The sequence below is a fragment of the Salmo trutta genome, chromosome 15 (assembly GCF_901001165.1).
Source record: "Salmo trutta chromosome 15, fSalTru1.1, whole genome shotgun sequence".
Lineage (NCBI taxonomy): Eukaryota > Metazoa > Chordata > Actinopteri > Salmoniformes > Salmonidae > Salmo > Salmo trutta.
In genome coordinates this window covers 37,450,126-37,474,481 of record NC_042971.1, presented here as the reverse complement: position 1 = coordinate 37,474,481, position 24,356 = coordinate 37,450,126, and the positions used below count along the sequence as shown (strand labels likewise).

General features: G+C 45.2%; 1 protein-coding gene across 4 annotated transcripts; it reads right to left on the bottom strand.

Moving 5' to 3' along the window:
* Positions 1-781: 781 nt before the first annotated feature.
* On the bottom strand, positions 782-23,874 carry LOC115148930 (nuclear pore complex protein Nup98-Nup96). 4 transcript variants are annotated; one of them, XM_029691255.1, is made up of 33 exons: positions 23,703-23,874; positions 22,207-22,313; positions 21,931-22,029; positions 21,209-21,256; positions 20,450-20,635; positions 17,242-17,384; positions 16,872-16,979; positions 16,120-16,306; positions 15,853-16,031; positions 15,611-15,754; positions 15,383-15,518; positions 15,164-15,256; positions 14,833-14,973; positions 14,301-14,622; positions 13,937-14,056; positions 13,697-13,850; positions 13,404-13,605; positions 13,174-13,312; positions 12,770-12,947; positions 12,532-12,687; positions 10,424-10,654; positions 10,184-10,313; positions 9,508-9,773; positions 9,058-9,239; positions 8,675-8,907; positions 8,254-8,520; positions 6,531-6,688; positions 4,561-4,844; positions 4,186-4,407; positions 3,552-3,793; positions 3,303-3,457; positions 2,894-3,005; positions 782-2,237 (listed from the first exon to the last, which is right to left on the bottom strand). In XM_029691255.1, exons 2-33 carry the CDS (start codon positions 22,283-22,285, stop codon positions 2,050-2,052), a joined length of 5,484 nt encoding a protein of 1,827 aa, XP_029547115.1. In that variant the 5' UTR covers positions 22,286-22,313; positions 23,703-23,874; the 3' UTR covers positions 782-2,049. The 4 variants fall into 4 exon arrangements, with proteins under 4 accessions (XP_029547115.1, XP_029547116.1, XP_029547117.1 ...); XM_029691256.1 differs by having other exon boundaries at positions 15,383-15,515; XM_029691257.1 differs by lacking the exon at positions 21,209-21,256.
* Positions 23,875-24,356: the final 482 nt, after the last annotated feature.

Here is a 24,356-nt window from a genome sequence, read left to right as displayed (position 1 = left end):
GGAGAACGATCTAGCCTTAATGGCCATGTAGGCTACTCTTATAATCTCCACTGACACAGTCAGAAGAGGACTGGCCACCCCTCAGAGCCTGGTTCCTCTCTAGGTTCCTGCCTTTCTAGGGAGTTTTTCCCTAGCAACCGTGCTTCTACATCTGCATTGCTTGTTCTTAGGGGCTTCAGGCTGGATTTCTGTATAAGCACTTTGTGACATCAGCTGATGTAAAAAGTGCTTAATACATGTAATTGATCATATCTGACCAGCACTGACTCCTGTAACATAAGAGTGCCATTAAGGAAAGTGGCCATTGCCCAATTGACCTCCATTCATTTGAAGCAACTCTGAAGAGCAACGTGATGGTGCGTAGCCTACCTTGAGGCGTTGGCAAATGTTAAAACAAGGTTTTAAAAATGCATCATTGAGGAAGGGCAGGTGATGTGAATCATTTCAATGTAATGGTAGCCAAAAGCGGCTTGTACCGTGGACACACAGCAAGTAGCCTAATTAAAGTTAATAAAAAAAAATTAAAAAAATGTATGCATTCACTACTGTAAGTCGCTTTGGATAAGAGCGTCTGCTAAATGACTAAAATGTAAAGGTTCCACTCAGCAACCCTGGTCATTGTTATATATAAACGTATGCAAGGAACATCTTCAGAAAATCAAGCATTATAAAAATGCATTAAGCCTATTAAAAAAAACTAAAGTAAATGCTGATGCTGCCTTATGCAGACTAACAGACATGCCATACTGTACTATAGCCTAAAGGAGAACGGATGCATTAATTCAGGACAAACATTTTATTCAGACTTTAATAAAAACGTTATCATTATCACCGTCATCACAATCATGCACAGTAACGGCGGCAACAGATGTCCGGAGACCCTCCTCGTGAAAGGCACTGTGCGCGAGGGGAGCGGTCTCCCGCCAAACATACATACTGCGGCAGCACACACCAAACAATAACTACATACCTCAGTTTCACTTGAAACATCAAAAAACAGAAAACCCGAGGGTAATGGAGATTGAGAAAATGGAGGGTGTGTGAGTGAAGGTGAGACCACCAAGGAATTGTAAATTATATTTAAAATATTATATTTTTAATCAAAATCCTTGCAAGGACCACAAAAAAAAAAAAAAAACACCAAGGAACAAACATAGCTCTGGTAATCCCCCATACAATAGAAATATGAAACCATATATTTGAGATATGGAATCTAACTATCTCCATTCCAATAGACTGACACTCTGGTTTTCAGCCCCAAAAAATAAAATACAAAAATAGAAGTTTATCCAATCTCATTTTACATTCTCTCTCTTTTGGTATGCAAAAACAAGAGTTGTTCACTTCAAGCCAGCTGTTTGTACAAGATTACATCACTAAAATGAGTCTCCATTTTAAGCTAGATAGATCTTCCCTATGTATACACATATTGAGAGTTCATCAGGTGAGCGCAATTCCACGCACTAACAAAATCCTGGTAAACAATCTTTACTATATTAAACTTTCCGTTTCCATGGGGATGTAGGAGTCAAACAAACACGTAGTTTGCACACAGTATTTATACTGGAAACGGATCAATTGCAGGATGACGGCGTTAACACACGAGCCAGTGAGTGAGTGTCCCTTTAAACAGGGTCAAAGGTTGGGAGAAGAGAGCTCTTATCAGGATGGTTCAGCAGTTCAATATTTAAATGCACATCATACACACATCTCAGGCCTCCTAAGTACAAAAAAGATATACAAAAACATAATGAAAGAAAACAACTTGCATGTCATTCATTTCCAAACACACACACACACGGAGGAATGCTTCATCCAATTATCTTGTGCCATTTTCTTCAGGAGAAACCAAAGCCCCAAAGGAGCATGGGATACACTGCAAGTTCGTCGCTGCCTTCTCAACCAAACTTCCCCTCCCATCTCAATCAACCCCAGTAGTCCTACTAAACAGTGCCAGATAGTCCCCTCCTACCCCCACTGTTCTCATTGGCTCCCAACAAACTACCTCAGTTCCTATTGGGCGGGGGCTGAAGGTTCGGGGGCAGGTCATTAGCTGACGATGAGCTGTCTCAGGTATGATTGGGTGAGGCTGCGGAGCTCCTCGAGGGCATAGTCCTCAGGCATGGGCAGACGGCCGATGTGGGGCGCTAGCTGGGACAAGGGGATCTCGCCACCCTCACCACCCTGCTGCAGACTCAACACCACACGCAGGATGTTAGCCACGCGCTTGGCCATCTCTGGAGAGAGAAGAGGTTTAGGTAGGTCTCGGAACACACCTATAGTCCAGCTTCTCTAGACCGAGATTGTATCTCAGTCTAGCAGTATAACAGTAGCCCACGTTCAACTTATTTACCGACACTTTTCCCACTAGAGGGTATAGCCGTGATTGGTGGACTGTTTGGATAAATAATGCGTAATTTGCGCCGCCGAGCAGTGCCCAGGACAGAATGTCAATGTCTACGCCCACACGCTCCATTCTACTTCCTGTCTGTGGCAGCATGGTGCCCATATTACGAAGCTGATTAGCTAGGACAAACAGGTGTAAAACAGACAGGTGTGTGCACAAAGCAAGAACACAACATGGTATCCATGTTTGGTTTTGATTTGTATTTAATTCATTCTTGGGCACCGCAAACAATTACTTCCTAATCAGAACTGTCTATTGATAGCAGATATAGGCTCGGACGTGGGAAAAGTGACGACAAACAGGTGCAGGCCGACAAATAACTCGTAAGGTGGGTATATGTTATAAGACTAGACCAGAGTTCCATTCAGGTCTAGAAACTGGGCTAGGTCAGACAGGACAACGTAGAACATTAAAATTAACGTTACATATATAGATCTGTCCTAGGAAAGATCCCTCTGATTGGAGCAGACGGCTCCATCTCCTCACCTGATTGGGCGAGGCGGTCCTTGGCGGTGGAGCAGGGGAGGAGCTCTATCCTGCTGCAGAGTGATGTCACCTCGGTGTGTAGACGTTCCAGCTTATAACCAGCACCGTCCATCTGAACACAAACGGAGAGTGAGACCGAGAACGACAGAGACCCATTACATACAAACGTCATGCGTCAATATGAAGCATTCCAGCACTTTCTATCCATGGAGCACCAACACACGCACCCTCCCACCCACATCCTTCCATTAAAAAAAAACATACAGCCTCAATGTGTTCCAGACCATAGCCACCATTGTCCATCGGTATATGACAGAGACTGACAGATAGATAATCAGCAGATTAGCAGCATAGCTAATTGGCTAACATAATCAACTGTAATAGAGTCAACAATGCCAGACAGACGTACCTGTTGTATGGCGTGTAAGGTCTGTATGACTCTGATGTAGTCCAGGTAGACTCTGCCTGCCGTGTCCCAGTCCTGGATCACAGCACTGCGCTCTGGAACAGCCAGCCCCTCCAAGAACTCCAACAGGTACTCATGGTTATCATTAATGATACAGTCTACAGGGGAAACATACATACATACAGGTTGAATAGGGTTAGAGGTGTGTGTGTGTGTGTGTGTGTGTGTGTGTGTGTGTGCGCGCATACACACCTGAGGCCAGGTGTTGTATGACCAGCCTGTGGCAGAGGTTCCAGTGGCCTGCTCTGTACAGGTGCAGGGCCTCTCTGTGTCTGTCTGTCTCTCTTCTGGCTCTAGTAGCTTTGGCCAGGTGGAGCCACTGTTCTGGGATCAGTAGTCTTTCTGTGAGGAAGCGCTCTTTCTGGGCAGACTCCTCCGTCTCCAGCAGAGGGCAGTGGAGCTGGAGCATCTCCCTCACCGCACGCTCACGGAGCCTGGAGAGAGGAGGACATGTTAGCAGGTTTAACTTAATACAACTTTCCATGTTATAAGTATTCCAACAGGGCTTGCTCACGTAGTAATGTGTAAGCTTGCCTGAGACTATTACGTCCGTTAGCTACCCGAGCACAGAGGGATAACACATTACAGACGATTCACAGTTGGAATTGGAACCCAGCTGGTCACAGTAGCACTTGTGTGAGATTATGATAAACCGTGTTCAGCCTATCGGTCCATCCAGGGCATCTGCTGAGGGCACTGACCCTCAAATCCTCCTCAAATCCTCCTGCGACTAATCAATTTAAACTTCGTCATGATTCATGTTAAAGTTGAGAGTGTGAAGTCTCTTCCTGTGTGTATTTTGTAAGGTGTGTGTTGCGGTACGTACATGTCCTCAGATATGTGCAGCAGTACATAGATTGCCATGTCCCAGAGGCCAGCGCTCTCCAGCTGGGCAGCGTAGCTGGTGTGTATGAGGCCCTGCCGGGCGGGGCTCAGGTGTGTGTAGTGCAGCGCCTGCAGGACCGACCACAGGTGCCAGCTCAGACGGTAGTCCAGACGCTCCCATGTCACCGTCAGCGGGTCCAACAACTCCTGCAGGCTGTAGTGTCTGGGAGGGAGGGAGAGGCGTCACTTATCATTTAAACCCCACTCTAGCGGTACTTCACTTTTATTCTGTTAAATCTGCTTGAGAATGGAAGTGTAGGATTAATTGTAACCTATTTTGAGAAATCTATGCAGTGTGTTGTGGTAAATGTAGTACCTGTCGCTGTATAGTTTGAGCAGGTGGAAACAGATGTCGTAGAGTGGCCGTTTAGACTCTTCTTCCTCCATGTCCAGCGGGTCTGATTGGCCGAGGTAGGGGGGCAGGGGGGCGCAGGCATACTTCTGACCCTCTGCAGAGCCCTGGAAGGCGGCTTCGTACTTGGCCAGGGCGTCAGCGATGGAGGCGGTGGGAGGCAGCATGTACCACAGGTGGACCGCCAAACAACGCTTCCAGTCCAGCTCTGAACACACATTCACCACACAGTCTGTAGACTGCCACACCTAGAGAGACAAGTACATACAGCTCAGAAAACATTTAGCACTTATGCACAGTACTAGTCAAAAGTTTAGACACCTAATCACTCAAGGGTTTTTATTTTTTACAATTTTCTACATTGTAAATTAATAGCGAAGACATCAAAACTATGAAATAACACATGGAATCATGTAGTAACCAAATATATATTTTATATTTGAGATTCTTCAAAGTAGCCACCCTTTGCCTTGATGACAGCTTTGCACACTCCTGGCATTCTCTCAACCAGCTTAATGAGGTAGTCACCTGGAATGCATTTCAATTAACAGGTGTGCCTTGTTAAAAATTAATTTGCAGAATTTATTTCCTTCTTAATGCATTTGAGCCAATCAGTTGTGTTGTGACAATGTAGGTGTGGTATACAAACGGTTGTCTTTTACCAAATAGGGCTAAGTCCAAAATATGGCAAGAACAGCTCAAATAACCAAAGAGAAACGACAGTCCATCATTACTAAGACATGAAGGTCAGTCAATCCGGAACATTTCAAGAACTTCAAGACGTTTCTTCAAGTGCAGTCTCAAAAACCATCAAGCGCTAAGATGAAACTGGCTCTCATGAGGACCGTCACAGGAAAGGAAGACCCAGAGTTACCTCTGCTGCAGAGGATAAGTTCATTAGAGTTAACTGCACCTCAGATTGCAGCCCAAATAAATGCTTCAGAGTTCAAGTAACAGACATCTCAACAGCAACTGTTCAGAGGAGCCAGCATGAACCAGGCCTTCATGGTCGAATTGCTGCGAAGAAACCACTACTAAAGGACACCAATAAGAAGAGACTTGCTTGGGCCAAGAAATACGAGCTATGGACATTAGACTGGTGGAAATCTGTCATTTGGTCTGAGGAGTTAAAATTTGAGATTTTTGGTTCCAACCGCCTTGTCTTTGAGACGCAGAGTAGATGATCTCTGCATGTGTGGTTCCCACCGTGAAGCATGGAGGAGGTGTGATGGTGAGGGGGGTGCGTCGCTGGTAACACTGTCTGTGATTTATTTCAAAATCAAGGCACACTTAACCAGCATGGCTACCAGAGCATTTTGCAGCGATACACCATCCCATCTGGTTTGCACTTAGTGGGACTGTCATTTGTTTTTCAACAGGACAATGACCCAACACACCTCCAGGCTGTGTAAGGGTTATTTGACCAAGAAGGAGAGTATTAGAGTGCTGCAGCAGATGACCTGGCCTCCACAATCACCCAACCTCAACCCAATTGAGATGGTTTGGGATGAGTTGGACCGCAGAGTGAAGGAAAAGCAGCCAGCAAGTGCTCAGCATATGTGGGAACACCTTCAAGACTGTTAGAAAAGAATTCCAGGTGAAGCTGGTAGAGAAAATGTCAAGAGTGTGCAAAGCTGTCATAAAGGCAAAGGGTGGCTATTTGAAGAATCTCAAATATAGAATATATTTTTGGTTACTACATGATTCCATGTGTGTATTTCATAGTTTTGATGTCTTCACTATTATTATACAATGTAGAAAATAGTAGAAATAAAGAAAAACCCTTGAATGAGTAGGTGTGTCCAAACTTTTGACTGGTACTGTATATTACAACAAGTACCACCTACACACATCAACATAGCACAAAGGATAACCCAGTTAATGGCGGTCTGAACACAACGGAAACGGCTGCATGCGCACACGCGGTTACTTACAGGTTTCCCGGCGAGCAGGGCGAAGATGCGTAGCCTCTCCTCCTGCAGGAATGAGTCCGTCTGCATTCTGTTCCAGTCTCCAAGCTGCAGCGCCAGCAGCTCCCGGCCGTACTGAGAGCCCACCGCCTGGGACAGCAGCAGGGAGAGGCGGTGGTCCCCTACACACACAGGTTAAAGACATCTTAATGAGATCCTACAGCCTGGCCCAACTCATTTGTGACGCCCCTGGGGCCTTATTTATAACCGTTGCGTAAATTTCACACTAAATATCTGCGTGTGCCATTTCTGAAAAGAGAGCGCACACTCACAAAAATAGATATTTCTGAAGTCGGCGCACGTCATCCATACGCATGTTTCCAGTTATAAATCAGATCCGTTTTAAAACTGTGCATGTGTGAACAAGCATTATAACTGCGCCTGAATAATGCCCATCATTCACCTTTTATGGTGACGACAACACCCATATTTGCTGTATACTTTGGAAGTACTGGACTTAGACCAAGACAGTGTGTGTATATGTATATAAAGGAAATATCAATGGCGAACTTGATCAAATGTCTTGAGGTATTGGCAGAGCTCCCCCCCCCATTAACATTTGCTGTATCTGACAGTTTCTGAAACACAAAAACAACTGCAAATACAATACATTGTATTTACTTTCTCCCGAACCTAAACATGCTGCACTGCCCGCAAATTCTGAATATCTATACTGACATTTTTAAAATACAGTAGGCCCTTACAGTGGTTGTCTACACACTTCAATGCAAAAGATCAACTGTCTGTTCATCTGTATGTTATAAACCACACTCCTTTTAGGATGCATAGAGCAAAAACTTGACATTATAATAGCCTATCTAATAGGCCCAATTAAAACGAGATGCTCATGGTAATTTGTTGAATGGCTTCTTCGGGAATATGAACTCATCATGGCCAGAAAAGGCACAAATGGTTATGATATATGTATTGTTTATAAATTAAATATTGTCTAGGCTACTGGAGAAATTTGACATTACAGAATTCAGACGTAGCCTACAAATGTCATTGGAAAAGGTGAACCGTCTGTTCTACCGTTAAACTGCTCTTCAGATCGGATCACATAGAGCAAAATACTTGAAATAGTGATAGCTTATCTATTTACTACTGTGAAGTGGGTGGAATTAAATGACAGATGAGACGAATAGTAGTCTATCCTAACTTGTTGGATGCCTATAGGCTATTTCACGAGTATGAAACCATCACAGTCAGAAAAGCTGAGGAATTTATTCTGCAATGATCATGGACATGAAAGAAATCAGAAATAGATTTCAAATTATTTTAGAATGCAAAGAAAGTAAATTGTTTTTGGATCTTCTCAACAACAGAAAATGAATAAGTCATCATATACTCCCTATTTGCACAAGGCTACTTTTGCCTTCTTCCAATGCAATTCTGCAACCACTAGAAACTGTGTACGCATGGTCTACAGTGTGCGGGAGGATAAGCACATTCTCACGTTAAGTTATTATAAATGCAATTTTCGTGAAAAACATGCGTGCACCAGTTTGGGGCATATTCTGTATGTAGGCAACATTTCTAAATGAGGCCCCAGGTCTGCAGCAGGCTTTACCTTCCCACCCCTCATCCATGCATCCATTCCCTTTTTTCCTGATCTCTGTCCCCCTTCCTCTCTTACCAATCCCCTCAAACTCCGATCTCCCCCACCTCCAATCCCCCCTTTCCTCACCACTCTTCTGAGCCAGCCTGCAGGCGTCACTGATGCGGTGTCCAGTGAGGTAGCTGAAGATGGCCTCCACGTGTCCTCCCGCCTGGCTCAGGCCCACCTCCTGCTCGATCCTCTGGGTGGCGCTGTGGGACAGCCAGGCTGAGAAGCTCCTCCTCCTCTCCAGCTGCTGCAGGTAGCCGCTGGTACCAGGCTCTGGCTCTGTCGTACCCAGCCGACCCCACAGGGCCTCACACAGAGTCCACACCAGAGCCCAGTGAGCCAGGACCGCTACAGGGAGAGGATAGCATTAGCAAGCATATAGTTATATCTGAACTCATTGAGCCAGCAGTGGGAGAGAGAATTAAAACAGAGGTAGCAGGGGTGATGTTAGAATCATAGGGAAGCCATCTACCATTGTGTATCAGAGGGTTGCATCGCTTACCGTCTCCGGCACCAGCCTCCTGGTTGAGGTCTGTGATCCACTCCACGTACTCGTGCAAGGCGGCCACCCCACTCTGGGGCTGGATGAAGGGGCAAGCCCCCTCTGTACTGATGGTGCTGTGCTTCAGGCCGATCTCCAGGGGCCGCTGGTACACCGCCTGGCTCTCCTCACTGTCCCGCGGCTCCAGACCAACCACCTGCTCGATCACCACCTTGAACGGACTGTCTGAGAGTCTGTAGGGGGAGGGGAAAGAGTTTAGGGTTAAGTTTCTACCACCCATAACAAGGTCAAGCACTGCTCTGATAGAGTAAGTCTGGATCCCATTCTGACACTCCTACAGCATTGTGTAGATGACAGTGGTCTGGTGTTTGTCTGTTACTCACTGTTTGCTCTTGGCAGGTTTAGGCAGGAATCCAAAACCTCCAGCTCCTGTGTCTCCTTGGTCCTGCTCCTTGTCCCCAGCCCCACTCAGCCTGTCTCCACAGTGGACCAGAGTCCAGCCTGGACCCCAGCCAACCCGGAACGACCGGCCCGTGAACAGAGCTGCATCCATCAGCAGACGGCCCTGGGTGGAGGGAATGTGTTGATTACGTTGACTAGATGATTTAAAACTGCCCGTACTGTACAGCTATGTTCACACATATGAAAACCACAGTGGATTCATTGAAATGATCCAACAAATCTCCATGTACCTCTGTACTGTATGTATCCCTGTGTGTTCACTCTACTGTACTGTCAGATATTTAAACTCTTAACTATCAAATGTAGGATGAAGTGTCTAGAAAGACACCGGAAAAATAAATTAATACTACTAGTAGTATAGTTATCATTACCTTCCCCAGTGTGACTGAGTTCTCTGGGGCTACAGGGCCCCCCAGGCGTCGAGCCCCCACCGTCCGAACAGTGGTCTCTGCCACTGGGGCCGGCAGCAGGAAAGAGGGCCCCAGCGAGGGCCAGGGGGAGAGCCGCGAGGGCTCAGGAACCACAGCGGAAGGCCGAGACATGGACAGCCTCCCGGGAATGCCCCCTCCAAAGGGCACGTCAGGGAGCTGAGGGAAGAGACCTGCCCCGCTGAAACGAGTCTGCAGGAGACCACCGACTGGAGAAAGAGAGCAAGAGAGATTGATGAGCATTTATAATAGCAATAAGGCACCTCAGGGGTTTGTGGTATATGGCCAATATACCATGGCTAAAGGCTGTTCTTAGGCACGACGCATTACGGAGTGCCTGGACACAGCCCTTAGCCGTGATATATTGGCCATATACCACAAACCCGAGGTGCCTTACTGCTATTATAAATGGGTTACCAACATAATTACCAACGTAAAAATAAATGTTTTATCATACCCGTGGTATACGGTATACCACGGCTGTCAGCCAATCAGCATTCAGGGCTCGAACGAGACAGTTTATAATAGCATTTAAGACATGTTAGGGTCTCTGAGTGAAGGATGGGTGAGTGTGTGTGAGGGCAGAAATCATGGTTAGGGCTGTGTGTGACACACTTACTGGAGGGCCTGCCCTGAGTGCCAGGCAGGAGGATGCGAGGGGAGGCCCTGTCTAGAGAGCTCTTCATCCCTCCCTGCTCCAGGAACATGTCACCATCATCATCCTCAGCAAACAGAGATGCCTTCATGATCTGAGAGAAGAGAAGCACACATCACAAATACATTGTCTTCATGATGTGATTGAGGACTCCTTTAGCCTCAACAAACAGGTAGAATGTGAGGGTGTACAGTAGTATCTTACCTGGAGAGTGTGAGGGTTGATTCCCAGCGAGGAGGCGATCTGACTGGATGCAGAGACAAGGTTGTGTTCTGTGGGGGTCACAGTCCCCAGCCGACTGCCCTTCTCCTCCCCCATGCCGCTCTCCCCCTCCTCCTCCCCCAACATGCTCTCCCCTGGGGCATCCTGGGTAATGTCGGCCATGTCACTGTCCACCTCAGACATGCGGCTCAGCAGCTCCAGCACCGCCGTGGACTGGACACACAGAGCGAATGGACACAGGATACACACACAGCAGGGAAAGTGCAACCAAACACACACAGTCAGGTGACACACACCAAGAAGAGAGACACACAGACAAAATCAGTTTAGTGTAAATAAATGAAAATGGTCAGCATACACAAGTCAGACAGACCAGCAAAGTGTGATCTTTAATCCGTTTATTTCTTAGATTTATCAGATCAAATACAAGATATCACAGATGTATATAGGAGCATGTTTTACATAATAAAATAATTCATAGCTTGACTCAATAATAACCCAAGAGTAGATGTTGTAGCTTCTTAAACCCTCAACCAGAAAGAAGACCTAACCCTGAATATATTCTGCAGGACTGGCAGTTTCCGAAGAATGGTAGGTTATCGCACATAACTCATTATCTTTGGTCATCATCTCAAAGCTTGTTTCAAAGAGATAAACTAATATTCATAACAACAAAGAATCAAAAATACATTGTGTAGACTCTTATGAGATACAACCATGATCAATGTGAGGTTTTCTGAAGTTACCATAATCAGTATTACCTAGTCAAATTATATTTGATTTTAAAACACATAACAATGGAAGGAACAGTTGGCAAAATACAAACATTTTACAATATAATACAGATTTAATTTAAGAAATCTTAAAATCTTACAAACAAACTCTACTTCTGAGTAAAGACTACACTTCAAACATTTCCTTAAAAAGGGGAAATCTGCAGTTGGTACATCCATTTTTAGACTTTGAAAGTAATGATATATACCCATTGATTCTTGAAAAATATAACAGATGCCTCATGAGCATAGTTTCTGTCATACACCATCACCACCCAAAATATAAGCTTGTGTTACTCCTTTGTTTGAAAACAATGTAAATTTAAACAAACTGTATAGCCTCAAAACATGGTTAAAACTACAACTCCAATATCATGGATGGTCAGTCCCTGTATCCATAGCGCTGCCCATGAGTTTGTGAGTGGTTACATTTCTCCCGCCCCATCCCTTAGCTGTTTACCAAATCAGTGGCGGGGTGGCGCTTTGTTATTGTTCGAACTGCAGATTGCCGGTTAGATTTTCATATATTAAAAAAACGATTTAACACAGCCTTTAAAGGGATACTTCGGGATTTTGGCAATGAGGCCCTTTATCTACTTCTCCAGATTCAGGTGAACTAGTGGATACAATTTTTATGTCTTTGCGTGCAGAGACAAATTCCAGAAGTATCCCTTTAAAAATACCTTATTTTCAATCCACGGATGACTTCATGCCATAGCTATTGATCCAGGCTGATGTTTAGCTAAGGACAGTTTATATTTAGAGCACAAATGAAGTTGATGATCCTGAATCAGTTGTGAGGGGCAGAACGTAATCACTAACCAGGACTGACAGACTTCTGACAAACTACCCTGCCCACCTCCTGTCTGTGATTGGTGGGTTGTGGCCTCCACCACCTCAGGTACAGGTGAACCTGGGAGAGGAGAACCCAGCCTTCCCCACACCACCACTGATAAACAGATTATGTGGGGTGTCCCATCTGATCAGTCGCTATACTCTACAGCCCATCCAACTGATGACAGACCAATGTTTAGCAGCCTTATTTGGGGTGCAGAGATCACCAACGAGGGCTACCAAACTTAATACCTTTCCATAGAAACCTATTGAATACAACCCATAATAGTAGTGGTGAAACAGCTGAGATCTAGGCAGAGGACCCCACACACTGCATGTGGCTGTAATGGTAGTGGAAAGGAAACGGCTTCAATTCAGATCATGTATATTTAGGTTGTATATTGACTAAGGCCATCCAGGTGATGTAGAGAGCAGTGGGTGTGACTGTCAGTGTGGGTGGGCGCGCTGTGCTGCTCCGTCTACCTGAGCCTGTGGCGCCACCTGCTTCTGGGAGGGAGGAAGCTGCTGCAGCCCCGGGGGAAGTGTTGTGGCTGTCTTCAGCTTCTTGGGGTCCACTTTGAGAGGCACTTCCTCATCCTCGTCAGAGTCCAGCAGGCCGTACTTAGAGAAGTGGGCCACCTGCAGACAGAGAGAGATGGGTTACAGACATTGGAAGGGAGATATGGAGACATACCTTTCGTATGTGTCTAGGCATGCTTACTTCAAACACCCAGGAGCCGGTCTCGGGGCGGTACTCAAGGAAGCGGGCGCCCTGTTTGCGTGAGGCGTTCTCCAGGCGGCCCTCGTAGTTCATCTCAGACAGACGCTCAGGGTTCTTTATCTGAGTACAAGTGGTCTTATCATTAGGCCACACCCCATCCAGAGTCACCTCCGCTCGCCTGGCAGAGGAGAGGAGTGAGGGAAAAAGAGGTATAAAATAACATGGGGTAGTAAAGAGGTGAGAGGTAAAGGATGAGAAAGAGAATATCAACTTGAGTTACATCTCAGCTGTGATCACTATCAGAATATGTTGAATCAGTTTATGACTTCTGTGATGAAATTACAAGGAAACTGATAACGACATTGTCCCCAGTGTGAAGGGTAGTAAGTTTCCCTGTCACTGACCTGTTGAGCCCCTCCCCCTCAGCAGGCTTGTTCTTGTCGTCGGGGTAGACGATGACCTCTTTGCGTCTGAAGTGAACAATCTCATCCAGGTTCAGCCCCGTCACATTCACCTCACCATGGAAAAACACTGAGCCGTAACCTGAGAGCCAATCAGAGAGCAGAGCAGTGAGCTACCGACCAATTATTTCCCCAGAGCCATTTCCACCCGACCAATTAAGAGAATCGTTTACCTTTTCTGCCCACGGTGAAGTTCTCCACCACACACACGCCGTTCTCGTCCACCATCTTGGCCAGCTCGTCCATGGCGGGGATGGTATAGTAGCCCACACGGCACAGAACGATACCTGCAGGGTGTGGGGGAACCTCCTGCACCTCCTCCTCTCGCTCCTCCTGTATGGAGTCCTCTCCCAGCGATATGTCCTCGCTGCTCACCTGGAATCAGAACACTCATGTCAAACCTCAAAAGTAGAGCACTATATGAGAAGCACGGCCAAAAGAAGTCTACTCTGTTCTATCAGCTCACCTCCAGGCCATTCCTGCCCCTGGCCCCCACCCTATGGGCGTTAAGCTCTGAGATGGTGTCCTGCAGGTTGGGCTTGGTGTAGAACTTGTTGATCTCCAGGTCATCCCCTCCCTCCACCACCTCCCTCACATAATCATCCTCGTCCACACTGGCACTGTAGGGGGGTGGGGGAGACATGGTTCAGCAACAAACATCACACAGATCAATATCCCCGACGGTGTGTGTGGGCGCGTGTCTGACCTGAGTCCGTTGAGGGGGTACTCCGGTGGAGAGGCCAGGTCATCTGTGTCTCTGTTGATTGGGCTGCTGTACAGGCTGCTGCCATTCAGGTTCTTCAGCACCAGCTTCTTGATGCTCTTCCTGGTTTACAACACCACAGAGAAACACACAGATCAGATACCATACACCAACATCACTGTCAGAAGACAGACAGAAGCAAATAGCTGCACCTCATACAAGAGGTTACACAAGAGTTGAAAAGCTAGCGAATACTCCAACTTGGTTTTCGGTAAGAAAAACATAACAGAAAACAACAACAAAAAAAAATCGGTAAACAGAAACATGTGAACTAGCTACAAGTGAATTTCCACAGACGGCCACCTACCTGGGCATGAAGGCTCCATTGGTGAGAGAAGGCTCGTCGTCATCCAGCCCGTCAAACAGCTGAGACTTGGAGGAGCCTGAAGATGTCAGAGCTTTGGGCCGCACACGTGTCGCAGGCCGCGGCGTCAGCTTGTAGTGAGTGGGCGTGGTCAACGCCTTCTGGGCTGCCGGATTGGTGGGCTTTAGACGCTCCTCCTTCTTCTTGGGGTCAGAGAGGGGGTTTCTGAAGAGAGGGGAGTCACCAAAGGGGGAGTAGGCCAGAGCATTGATCTGCTGCTGCAGCACTGCCTGTTGGGCCGCTGCCGCGTTAGGGTCCGTCAGCGCTGGGAGGAGAGAGAGAGAATTATAGCTTCACCTAGCCTTCAAGGGCTACTGGAAGTTTCCACCACAGTGTAATGTTATCTAGACAGTTTCTTCAGTACACAAAGAGTAATACGACTAGGTACTAGAGGAAAGTGCTAGAGAATGTGCTTTCACAATCAGCTTGAGACTGGGCAGAGGAGATAGAGGTGGTAGACGGAAGTGGTATTTACCGACGGGCTGTTGTTGTGCTCCAAAGCCCAGAGTGCTGGTTCCTGTGCTGAATCCCTGCGGTCCGAACGCTCCCATTGTTCCCAGAGTGGAACCCAGTGTCTTGTTATTCCCAAACAGAGACATCTGCCCAGTGCCCACCGCTAACAAAACACAGAACACACTTAGAGAAACATCCACAGGGGAGTACTAACGACTGACAATACAGACTCCGGTAAAACACCCAAACGGGCAGGTGTTTGTTTTTGCTTTTCTTTACATGATGGAAATTTCATGTATTTTTGGTTTCTTTATTATTGTATCCCAGGCCTATGACGCTCTTTCCGTTCATACCTGCTCCAAAGCCGGCTCCCAGTCCGGTCCCCAGTCCTCCTGCTGCCGTCTTGTTCCCAAAGAGGCTTCCGCCAGCAGCAGTGGGCCCAAAACCTTCACACAACACAGAGATAACATGATCACTTAAATGGCCAATACGATTATCTATAGACGATTTATTTGCAAGTACTAGCCTTTATGACACAGGTGCACTCCAATAAGGGCAGATGATCAACTCACCGAAGTTAGATGGGTTGGTGCCTGTTCCGAGGGTGAGGGCGGATTTGTTGCCGAAGAGGCCGGTGCCTGTGCCAAACGACGAGGCGCTGGTGGTGGTGGCGCCAAACCCTGCAGTCTTATTACCAAACAAGCTCTGCTAGGGACAGAGAGCAGATTAATACACGCCCATCCCACCATGCCTGTACCTAACAACTGTGTAAAAGCCTGCGCAGTCGAGTCTATTAACACCTGTGTGCCGACGTTCCCGAAGGCGGTGTTGGTTTGTCCGAAGAGCCCAGTGCCTGTCCCAAAGCCTGTGGCTGGTGTGGTCTGAGCTGTGTTTCCAAACAATCCCCCTGCCTGGGATGCCGCGGTGCTCCCAAACAGACCCCCCTGGGATGGAGAGAGAGTTACTCTAGTGGAATGGTACAACACAGACAGAGTTAATGTTAGGCACGTGAGTGTATTAACATGTACGTGTGAGCTCTCACCATGGTGCTGGTTTGTTGGGGCTGACCCATGGTGCTGGTGTTGCCGAAGGAGAATCCTGTGTTGGGTGTGGTTGTGGCCTGACCGAAGGGCTTGAACAGGCTGGCTGCCTGCTGGGCCTGCTGGGGCTGTTGCTGCTGGCCAAACAGACTGCCTGTGGCTGCACCAAACCCACCAGTACCTGGGGACAGGGAGTTAAAACTGTACTATATAATACATTTGTATATATATTTTCTATTGAGCTCTGTCTATGGGCCTATGTGACTTACTGGTGCCGAAGTTGGTTTTGGCCTGGCCGAAGGAGAAGCCTGTGTTGGTGGCTGAGGAGCCGAACAGCCCTGCAGCCCCCGTACTGGGGGTGGCTGCGGCCGCAACCCCAAAGAGACCCCCCGTTGGTGCAGCCATGGGGTTAGTGGGGCCCTTCCTTCCTGCCTGGTAGTCCTCCAACCTCAGCTCCTACACAGAGCAAACACCACACAGGAGAGAGGGTGAGTGAGGCCTGGGCTGCACTGATCCCATCTTGCACTGGCTCCACACACTGGCTCCACACACACCCTAAAATGACACTCACAAAACCACACATTCACCACATACACGCATACAGACAACATAAACACACTTTTACAGTCATATGCTGCGGCTACTCTGTTCTATATTTGACTCCTACTATTATCTATCCTGATGCCTAGTCACGTTACCCTGCCTTAATGTTCATATCTACCTGAAATACCTCGTACCCCTGCACAGTGATCTGGTACTCCCTGTATATAGCTAAATTCTTGTGTATTTTATTCCTCGTGAGAGATATATATATTTTTTTTTAACTACATTGTTGGGAAGGGCTTTTAAGCAAGCATTTCACAGTAAATGCTACACCTGTTGTATTCTGCGCATGTGACAAATTCAACTTGATTTTGATTCAATACTTTAAAGTGATTGCTCTCCTCGTCTCTTTCCCTTTCATTTGAACTGATCTAAAAGACAGAGGGCAGCTGAAAATAACTGCATAATAATGGCCCACCTCCAGTGATTTGTTCTCATACTCCTTCATGGCCGTGATGCACTGGTGCTTGGTGTTAATGCTCGTGGTCACACCCCCTTTCACCATGGTGTCACTTCCTGTTGCAGGCTGAGGAGGACAGAAGAGGACATTCATTGGAATACAAACTCCCTTACTGTATTGTAGCAGGATAAACTGATTACTCGTACACATTGCAGAGAAAGCTAACCTATGAATTTCTTGAGGATTACAGTAAAGAGTTGCATGACATACAGCAGTAAGTACAGACCTTTTTAGATAAAATAACATTCCATACACGACACTAGACAGAGTCCTAGTACAGTAGTTTGTCCCAGGTGTAATGGGCTAGCCTAGGTCAGGCCAAACTCACATTGAACTTGACAGTGGTGCCTGGCTGAGCGGCTTGCTGAGTGAACCCTGAAGCTCCGAACAGGGAGGCAGACGCCCCTCCGAAGGGGTTGGAGTTGGTCGCCCCAAACAGCCCCCCGCTGCTGGCTGCGCTCGTGCCAAACGCTAGACAAAAAAAAACATGTTAACGATCTAGCCAGACATCGATAATGATGTAGGACCATGTGACCTGACCAAGATAACTCCTGCCCCTCATGAGTGATCTAAAATCCTTCTGAAATATGAGCAATATACAACATCAAATGCATCTAATCAAAAGAGAAACAAATATAAGGTATTACACATCATGATCTCATTGTATTTCATTGAACACCAGCTGTCACACAATTACTACAACGGACCAAAGCCCTCTATCTACTACAATTTTACAGGCTAAATAGAAGGCACTGGTGTGGCCATAGGAGTGCCACCACAAAATAATCAACATTTTCAAAACCAGTTCTATTTGCCATTGTTGCATCTATGGAACTCTGAGAAAGGCACAGAATTCTAAGCTTACACTCCATAGACCCAGTCGGTATTAGATAGAACGTCGCGACCCTGCCTGCCTGCGGGGAAAAGAACCTGTGGTTACCCTATGGACTCACAGCAAAAACGTGACCTTTTTCAAATGCAATTTTATTGTTGTCTGCTTGTTTTAGTCAATTACTTTTCAACATTGCCTGGTCCCTAGTGTTAAAAAAAACATAATATTGTAGGGCTTCCTTCATGCCCCTTTTCATGACGATGCTAGCAGCCACTTGAGCGAGTGAGCGCTAGCTCGCTACCGACCGGAACATGAAGCCTGACAAAACCAACACAAACGGACTATACAGCTACAAGTAGTGAGTGGAGTTAAAATCGAACTGTACTAAACAAGTTAAATATCTTACATGTGATTAAATGTTTTCCACATATAGCCTACTTGAACACAGCGTCCCCACATTTTCCACTCTCCCACACCGAATAGCCTGAAGCCACATGGCTCTTCTTGCAGGCTCCATTTCCCTATGAGGGAGCATTGCGAACCACAGGTCCGGATTTTTGGCCTGGCTACATGTACATTGAACAACACAGTAGCCAGTGGTGTAAAGTACTTAAGTAAAAATACTTTAAAGTACTAAAGTCACTTTTTGGGGTCATCTGTACTTTACTATTTATATTTTTGCCAACTTTTACTTCACTACATTCCTAAAGAAAATGTACTTTTTACTCCATACATTTTCCCTGACACCCATAAGTACTTGTTACATGTTGACAGGAAAATGGTCCGATTCACACACTTAAAGAGAACATCCCTGGTCATCCCTACCGCCTCTGATCTGGCAGATTCACTAAACACAAATGCTTCATTTGTAAATTATGTCTGAGTGATGGAATATGCCCCCAGCTATCCGCAAATAAGAAAATAGTGCCGTCTGGTTTGCAAAATAAGGAAATAATTGAAATGGTTTATACTTAAGTACATTTCAGCAATTCCATTTACTTTTGATACTTAAGTATATTTAAAACCAAATACTTTTACTCAAGTAGTATTTTACTGAGTGACTCACTTTTACTTGAGTCATTTTCTTTTAACTTCTTAAAGTATAGGGGGCAGTATTTTCACGGCCGGATGAAAAACGTACCCAAATTTAACTGGTTACTACTCTGGCCCAGAAACTAGAATATGCATATTATTAGTAGATTTGGATGGAAAACACTCGGAAGTTTCTAAAACTGTTTGAATGAGGTCTGTGAGTATAACAGAACTCATATGGCAGGGAAAAACCTGAGAAAAATCCAACCAGGAAGTGGAAAGTCTGAGAATTGTAGTTGTTTTGAATCTCTATCGAAACTACAGTGTCTGTGGGGTCACGTTGCACTTCCTAAGGCTTCCATTGGCTGTCAACAGCCTACAGAAAGTTCTTTCAGCATTCTCCTGTCACTGGGCAGAGTATAGGAGCTCAGTCAATCAGTGGACTGCATGGGGAAAGGGATTAGATATGAGTGATCCCGCGAGAGCGCCGTTCCTTCTTTTTCTTCTTGAATGAATATGCTATTGTCCGGTTGGAATATTAGCGCATTTTTTAAAAATACCATAAAGATTGATTTTAAACAACGTTTGACATGCTTCTAAGAACGGTAATGGAACATTTAGACTTTGTCTCTGGTACCGCACTCGCGCGTTATGCCTTTGGATAGTGCTCTGTACGCACGAACAAAACAGAGGTATTTGGACATAAATATGGATTATTTCGAACAAAAACAACATTTCTTGTGGAAGTAGCAGTCCTGGGAGTGCATTCTGACAAAGATCAGCAAAGGTAAGAGAATATTTATAATACTAATTCTGAGTTTAGGTGACCCCGAACTTGGCGGGTGTCTGTATAGCTTGCTGTGATGGCGAGCTATGTACTCAGAAAATTGAAAAATGTGCTTTCTCCGCAAAGCTATTTTAAAATCTGACACAGCGGTTGCATCCAGGAGTAGTCTATCAATAATTCTTTAAATAATTGTTATATATTTTGTCACCGTTTATGATGAGTATTTTTGTAAATTGATGTGCACATTCACCGACAGTTTTGGTGGGAATACATTTTCTGAACATCACACGCCAATGTAAAATGCTGTTTTTGGATACAAATATGAACTTTATTGAACAAAACATACATGTATTGTGTAACATGATGTCCTAGGAGTGTCATCTGATGAAGATCGTCAAAGGTTAGTGCTTCTTTTAGCTGTGTTTTGCGTTTTTGTGACATATATCCTTGCTTGGAAAATGGCTGTGTGGTTATTTTTGTCTATGTACTCTCCTAACATAATCTAATGTTTTGCTTTCGCTGTAAAGACTTTTTGAAATCGGACATTGTGGTTACATTAAGGAGAAGTGTATCTTTAAAATGGTGTAAAATAGTCATATGTTTGAGAAATTGAAATTATGATATTTTTGCTGTTTTGTATTTCGCGCCATGCTATTTCACTGGCTGTTGAATAGTGTGGGACGGTCCAAAATTTGTGGGTGTGGTCGAGGAGAATTCCTTATTAATACGTGAATACCGACTGGGACTACATAGTACACCCAATATGACCACTGTCCTACTGGTCACGGAACATTCCTTTGAATGTGAATGCATGATAGAATTAGTTGTACTATGGTAAAACTGTTTGAACAACCTCAATGCTAGACAGTAAAAATAGACACTGACTGCCAAAGGAGGCTGGTTTGGCGGCTCCGAAAGCATTGCTCTGCTGGGAGAAGAGTCCTCCGCCGCCGCCCGTGTTGGTGCTGCCGAACAGGCTAGTGGACGTGCCGCTGGCCGCGCCAAACCCAAAGCCGCTACTGGTGGACGACGTTACGGGCTGGCTGAACGTACTGGAACCAAACAGGCCACCTGGGGAGGGACACACACCACCTCAAACCAGCTCACACACAGGTCCCTATGGCCAGCTGTAGGAGTGCTCAACTCAAATTCTTGTAGGACCCAAGCTAACGGTTTGGTTTCATGTTCACTGAGGATCCTCTAGAACTGGAGTTGTGCATCCATGATCTGACTAAGCCAGTCAGATGGGCCTTTAGGTCCATCTGAACTAGTTTATGGGAGCCCCTAATCATTTCACTCATCACAAGGAGAGGTGGTCTCAAATAACATGCAGCCCTTCATCATCCTTGTCCCACCTTTTTCTTTCCTCTCACTCAGCACAAATAACCCATGAACTCTCACATATATTACAGACAATAGGGCCATACACAGTGCCACCTGTCTACATGATCACACTCCCTTTAAGAGCAGAATGCAGACTGTGGCTTTGCTCCAAACCAAATACTACATATTGAATATACTTTGTATGTACGGAAACCCCTTTCAAGAGTATAACAGGGACTGTGGGTGCGCAGCCTTTTTGTGTGTGCACAGCCGCCTGTTTAACAGCGGGTCGTGTGTGTGCGCGCGTCAACCCATGCTTACCTCCTCTACCTGCACCAGTTTGGATTTGTTGAGGATTGGCTGTCACCACTTTTGAGAGAGTAAAGCATTACAGGGTGGGGTTAGACACACATATTCAACCACCACATGTCAGTAGCAGCATCAAGGTGGGCACAGAAAACACTCACCATTGTATATTGAATAATAGATTAATGTATAGAGCACATAGTCAGCTCTCTGTCTACTGCGAGTGGCAGTGTGATCATGCAGGTTCACTGTTCAGGCAGACATCACAGTACAAAAGCTAGTCTTAAACATGTTCAACGTCGTACTTTATCAGTGCTATCATATTGACACATGGGAATCCCCCTGAAGCTATGTGGTTAAAATGCCAGTGGGAAATTTCATAATGGAATCTGTAGGTTATGCAAAAGTTATACAAAAGACCTTATGCCACAGACACCTTTCTTCTGTGGCTATTCATTCAAATGAAGAACACGGTCGTCCTGAACCGTCAGCACAGTTAACCCCTACACCACTGCAATGGAGAACACTGGCCTGGTTCTAAACCCAGAGCATAGTTGCAGAAACCATACTGCTTTAGGGCCTCAGCAGATTATAGTGAAAAAAGTATTCAGGAAAGCAGCTATGGCCCCTGTACTACAGGATGTTAATTAGAAGAACAGATCTGATATTCGACAGGATTAGGCAGGTACTGATTTATTAACATGTGTTATAGTCAGGATCAGGGAGATGTGGCAAACCTGGTTTATTCTGCGTTGCCCCAAAGAGTCCTCCAGTGTTGTTGGTTGCCCCAAACGCTGAGGCCCCGAAGCCACCTGTCGTCGCCCCGAAGCCAGTGTCTGCAAACACAGGGTCAACACCACCCCTCTTATAATCTGGAACAATGTAACTTTACTTGAGAGTGAATGCTGAGGCGAAGACATTGATGAGACAAGCAGGAAAGCATAAAGGTACTCAACTTGTCAGGGCATACATTAAAATAAACTGTACACTTGCTTCCTACTGTTGTTACTTACTTTGTTGTCCAAACGTGGATGAAGTCCCAAATCCTCCTGTCCCTCCCCCGAAAGGAGCACCAAATGACTTGTTGAACATCTTCTCCTGCTAGCAGGACTGCATATGTCTGCTCAGCATTTCACAAAATGACAAACTTCAGTTTATATCAGCAGACAAAAATAACTGACAAACATAATTGACAGTAACTAAATACAATTACAGTAATCACGTAAATGTTCTAAGTTACCAAGATCTAGCTGGCTATGTATGATTTTTGGGCATGGAACAAATTAATGAGATACAGTACATTCGTTTTAGGTATTCCAGTAGCCAAGAAGAGAGCAGGCGCTGACTGAACACAGTGGCTGATTTATATCCATTAGAAGCTAAGGTTTTCTATGAGACAGCCAATTGGCCTGTAAAATGTTTTATTGTTAGACATTAAACTGGTTTTAGCATAACCTGGCCTATATGGCAGTTATAATAACACACATAGCAACACAAAAACGGATTAACGTTAGTTGAGAAATGGAATTGAGAGAAGCAGTGTACAGTAAATTAGTTCTGGTGGTGCGAGGTTCCAGAAAATAGGACTAACGTTAGTTCCACTATAATTCCTGTAATGAGAACTTAGTTAGCTAGCTAACTCAGCTACTGTAACGTTAGTTAACCACCGTCCGCACATGTCAAATTCACTACCTGCCAGTCCTTCAGTTCATCGATATATATATTTTTTTTAGAGCAAAGGCCAAGAGTCCGTGCAGAAACAGTTGAACTTTAGCTAGATTTCGCTAACAAATAGCGCTCACCGCTCCGTTGGCTTGTTAACTAAAGATTATGTTTTGTTTATTCCATGTTTAACTCTGTGTTTTTGTATGTGTCGAATTGCTATGCTTTATCTTGGCCAGGTCGCAGTTGCAAATGAGAACTTGTTCTCAACTAGCCTACCTGGTTAAATAAAGGTGAAATAAAAAATAACGTTTGAAAACCAGCTAGGCGCCAGAATGTGTTCTCTCATCACGCCAAGCCAAGGCCTGGCAGACGTCGTCAGTTAACTAGCTGCTAGCGCACTACTTACACAGCCTGATATTAAAACAGTCTTTAGCCAGTTAATTGCCCACTTCAAAACATTAAGAAAATGATCACACCAACGTCGCACAAGATAAAACCAGATATGACCAGTTTAACCTGCTAGCTAACGTTAGTTATAAACATCCGCAAATGTCGCTGGTGAGTCAGAACCGCAAATCTGTTAACGTTGGCTAACAGCTAGCTCACTAATTAGCTAGCTCCTGTTAGCCAACTCTCTCTGGCATGATAACAATCTTTGATATCCAACAAATGTATCTAGGTCGTTCAAGTCTACACTATAGTTAGATATATTGACAACTTTAACAGACCAAAGTTGCTAGCTAACTGTTAAAGAACTCATTGCTAGCTAGTTGTGATGTTGTGCTAACTACCTTGATATGTAATCCAGTTGAAAAAGGGATGGAAGGACAATGTTAAAACTCACCGTAAATCAAATTATGTTCAATACAATACGTGTCTTGTGATCCAGTCACAATATGGGTGTAAATAAGGTCGAAGTCTCTAAACTGGAATAGATTGTAATGTTCTTTTTCCGAAACTGCGGCTTTTCGTTGCACAACGAGGAGGGAAACTGCGGTAACGAGGCCAAAGTACGTCACGACGCACGGCGGCTACGTTCTAAATATGTCGACGCGCACCAACGTTTTATCGGTCCTAGAATATCTATGGCAAGAAATGGTTGTCTAGCAATGATCAACAACCAATTTGACAGAGCTTGAATAATTTTGAAAATAATAATGGGCAAATATTGTACAATCTAGGTGTGCAAAGCTCTTAGAGGCTAACCCAGATAGACTCACAGATGTAATCGTTACCAAAGGGGATTCTAACATGTATTGGCTCGTGTGTGAATACTTATGTAAATGAGATATTTCTGTATTTCACTTCCAATACATTTGCAAACATTTCTAAAAACACATGTTTTCACTTTGTCATTATGGGATATTATGTGTAGATGACTGAGAAAACAAATCTATTTAATCAATTTTGAATTCAGGTTATAACATAATATCATGTGTAATAAGTCAGGGGTATGAATACTTTCCGAAGGCACTTGATGTACACTATATGACCAAAG

Coding starts and splice junctions, on each gene's coding strand:
- LOC115148930 (XM_029691255.1), bottom strand. CDS start 22,285: ATGTTCAACAAGTCATTTGGTGCTCCTTTCGGGGGAGGGACAGGAGGA. Junction 21,257..21,930: donor GGCAACGCAGAATAAACCAG/GTTTGCCACATC, acceptor CTCTCTCAAAAG/TGGTGACAGCCAATCCTCAA. Junction 12,948..13,173: donor GAGGGGGAGGGGCTCAACAG/GTCAGTGACAGG, acceptor CTCCTCTGCCAG/GCGAGCGGAGGTGACTCTGG.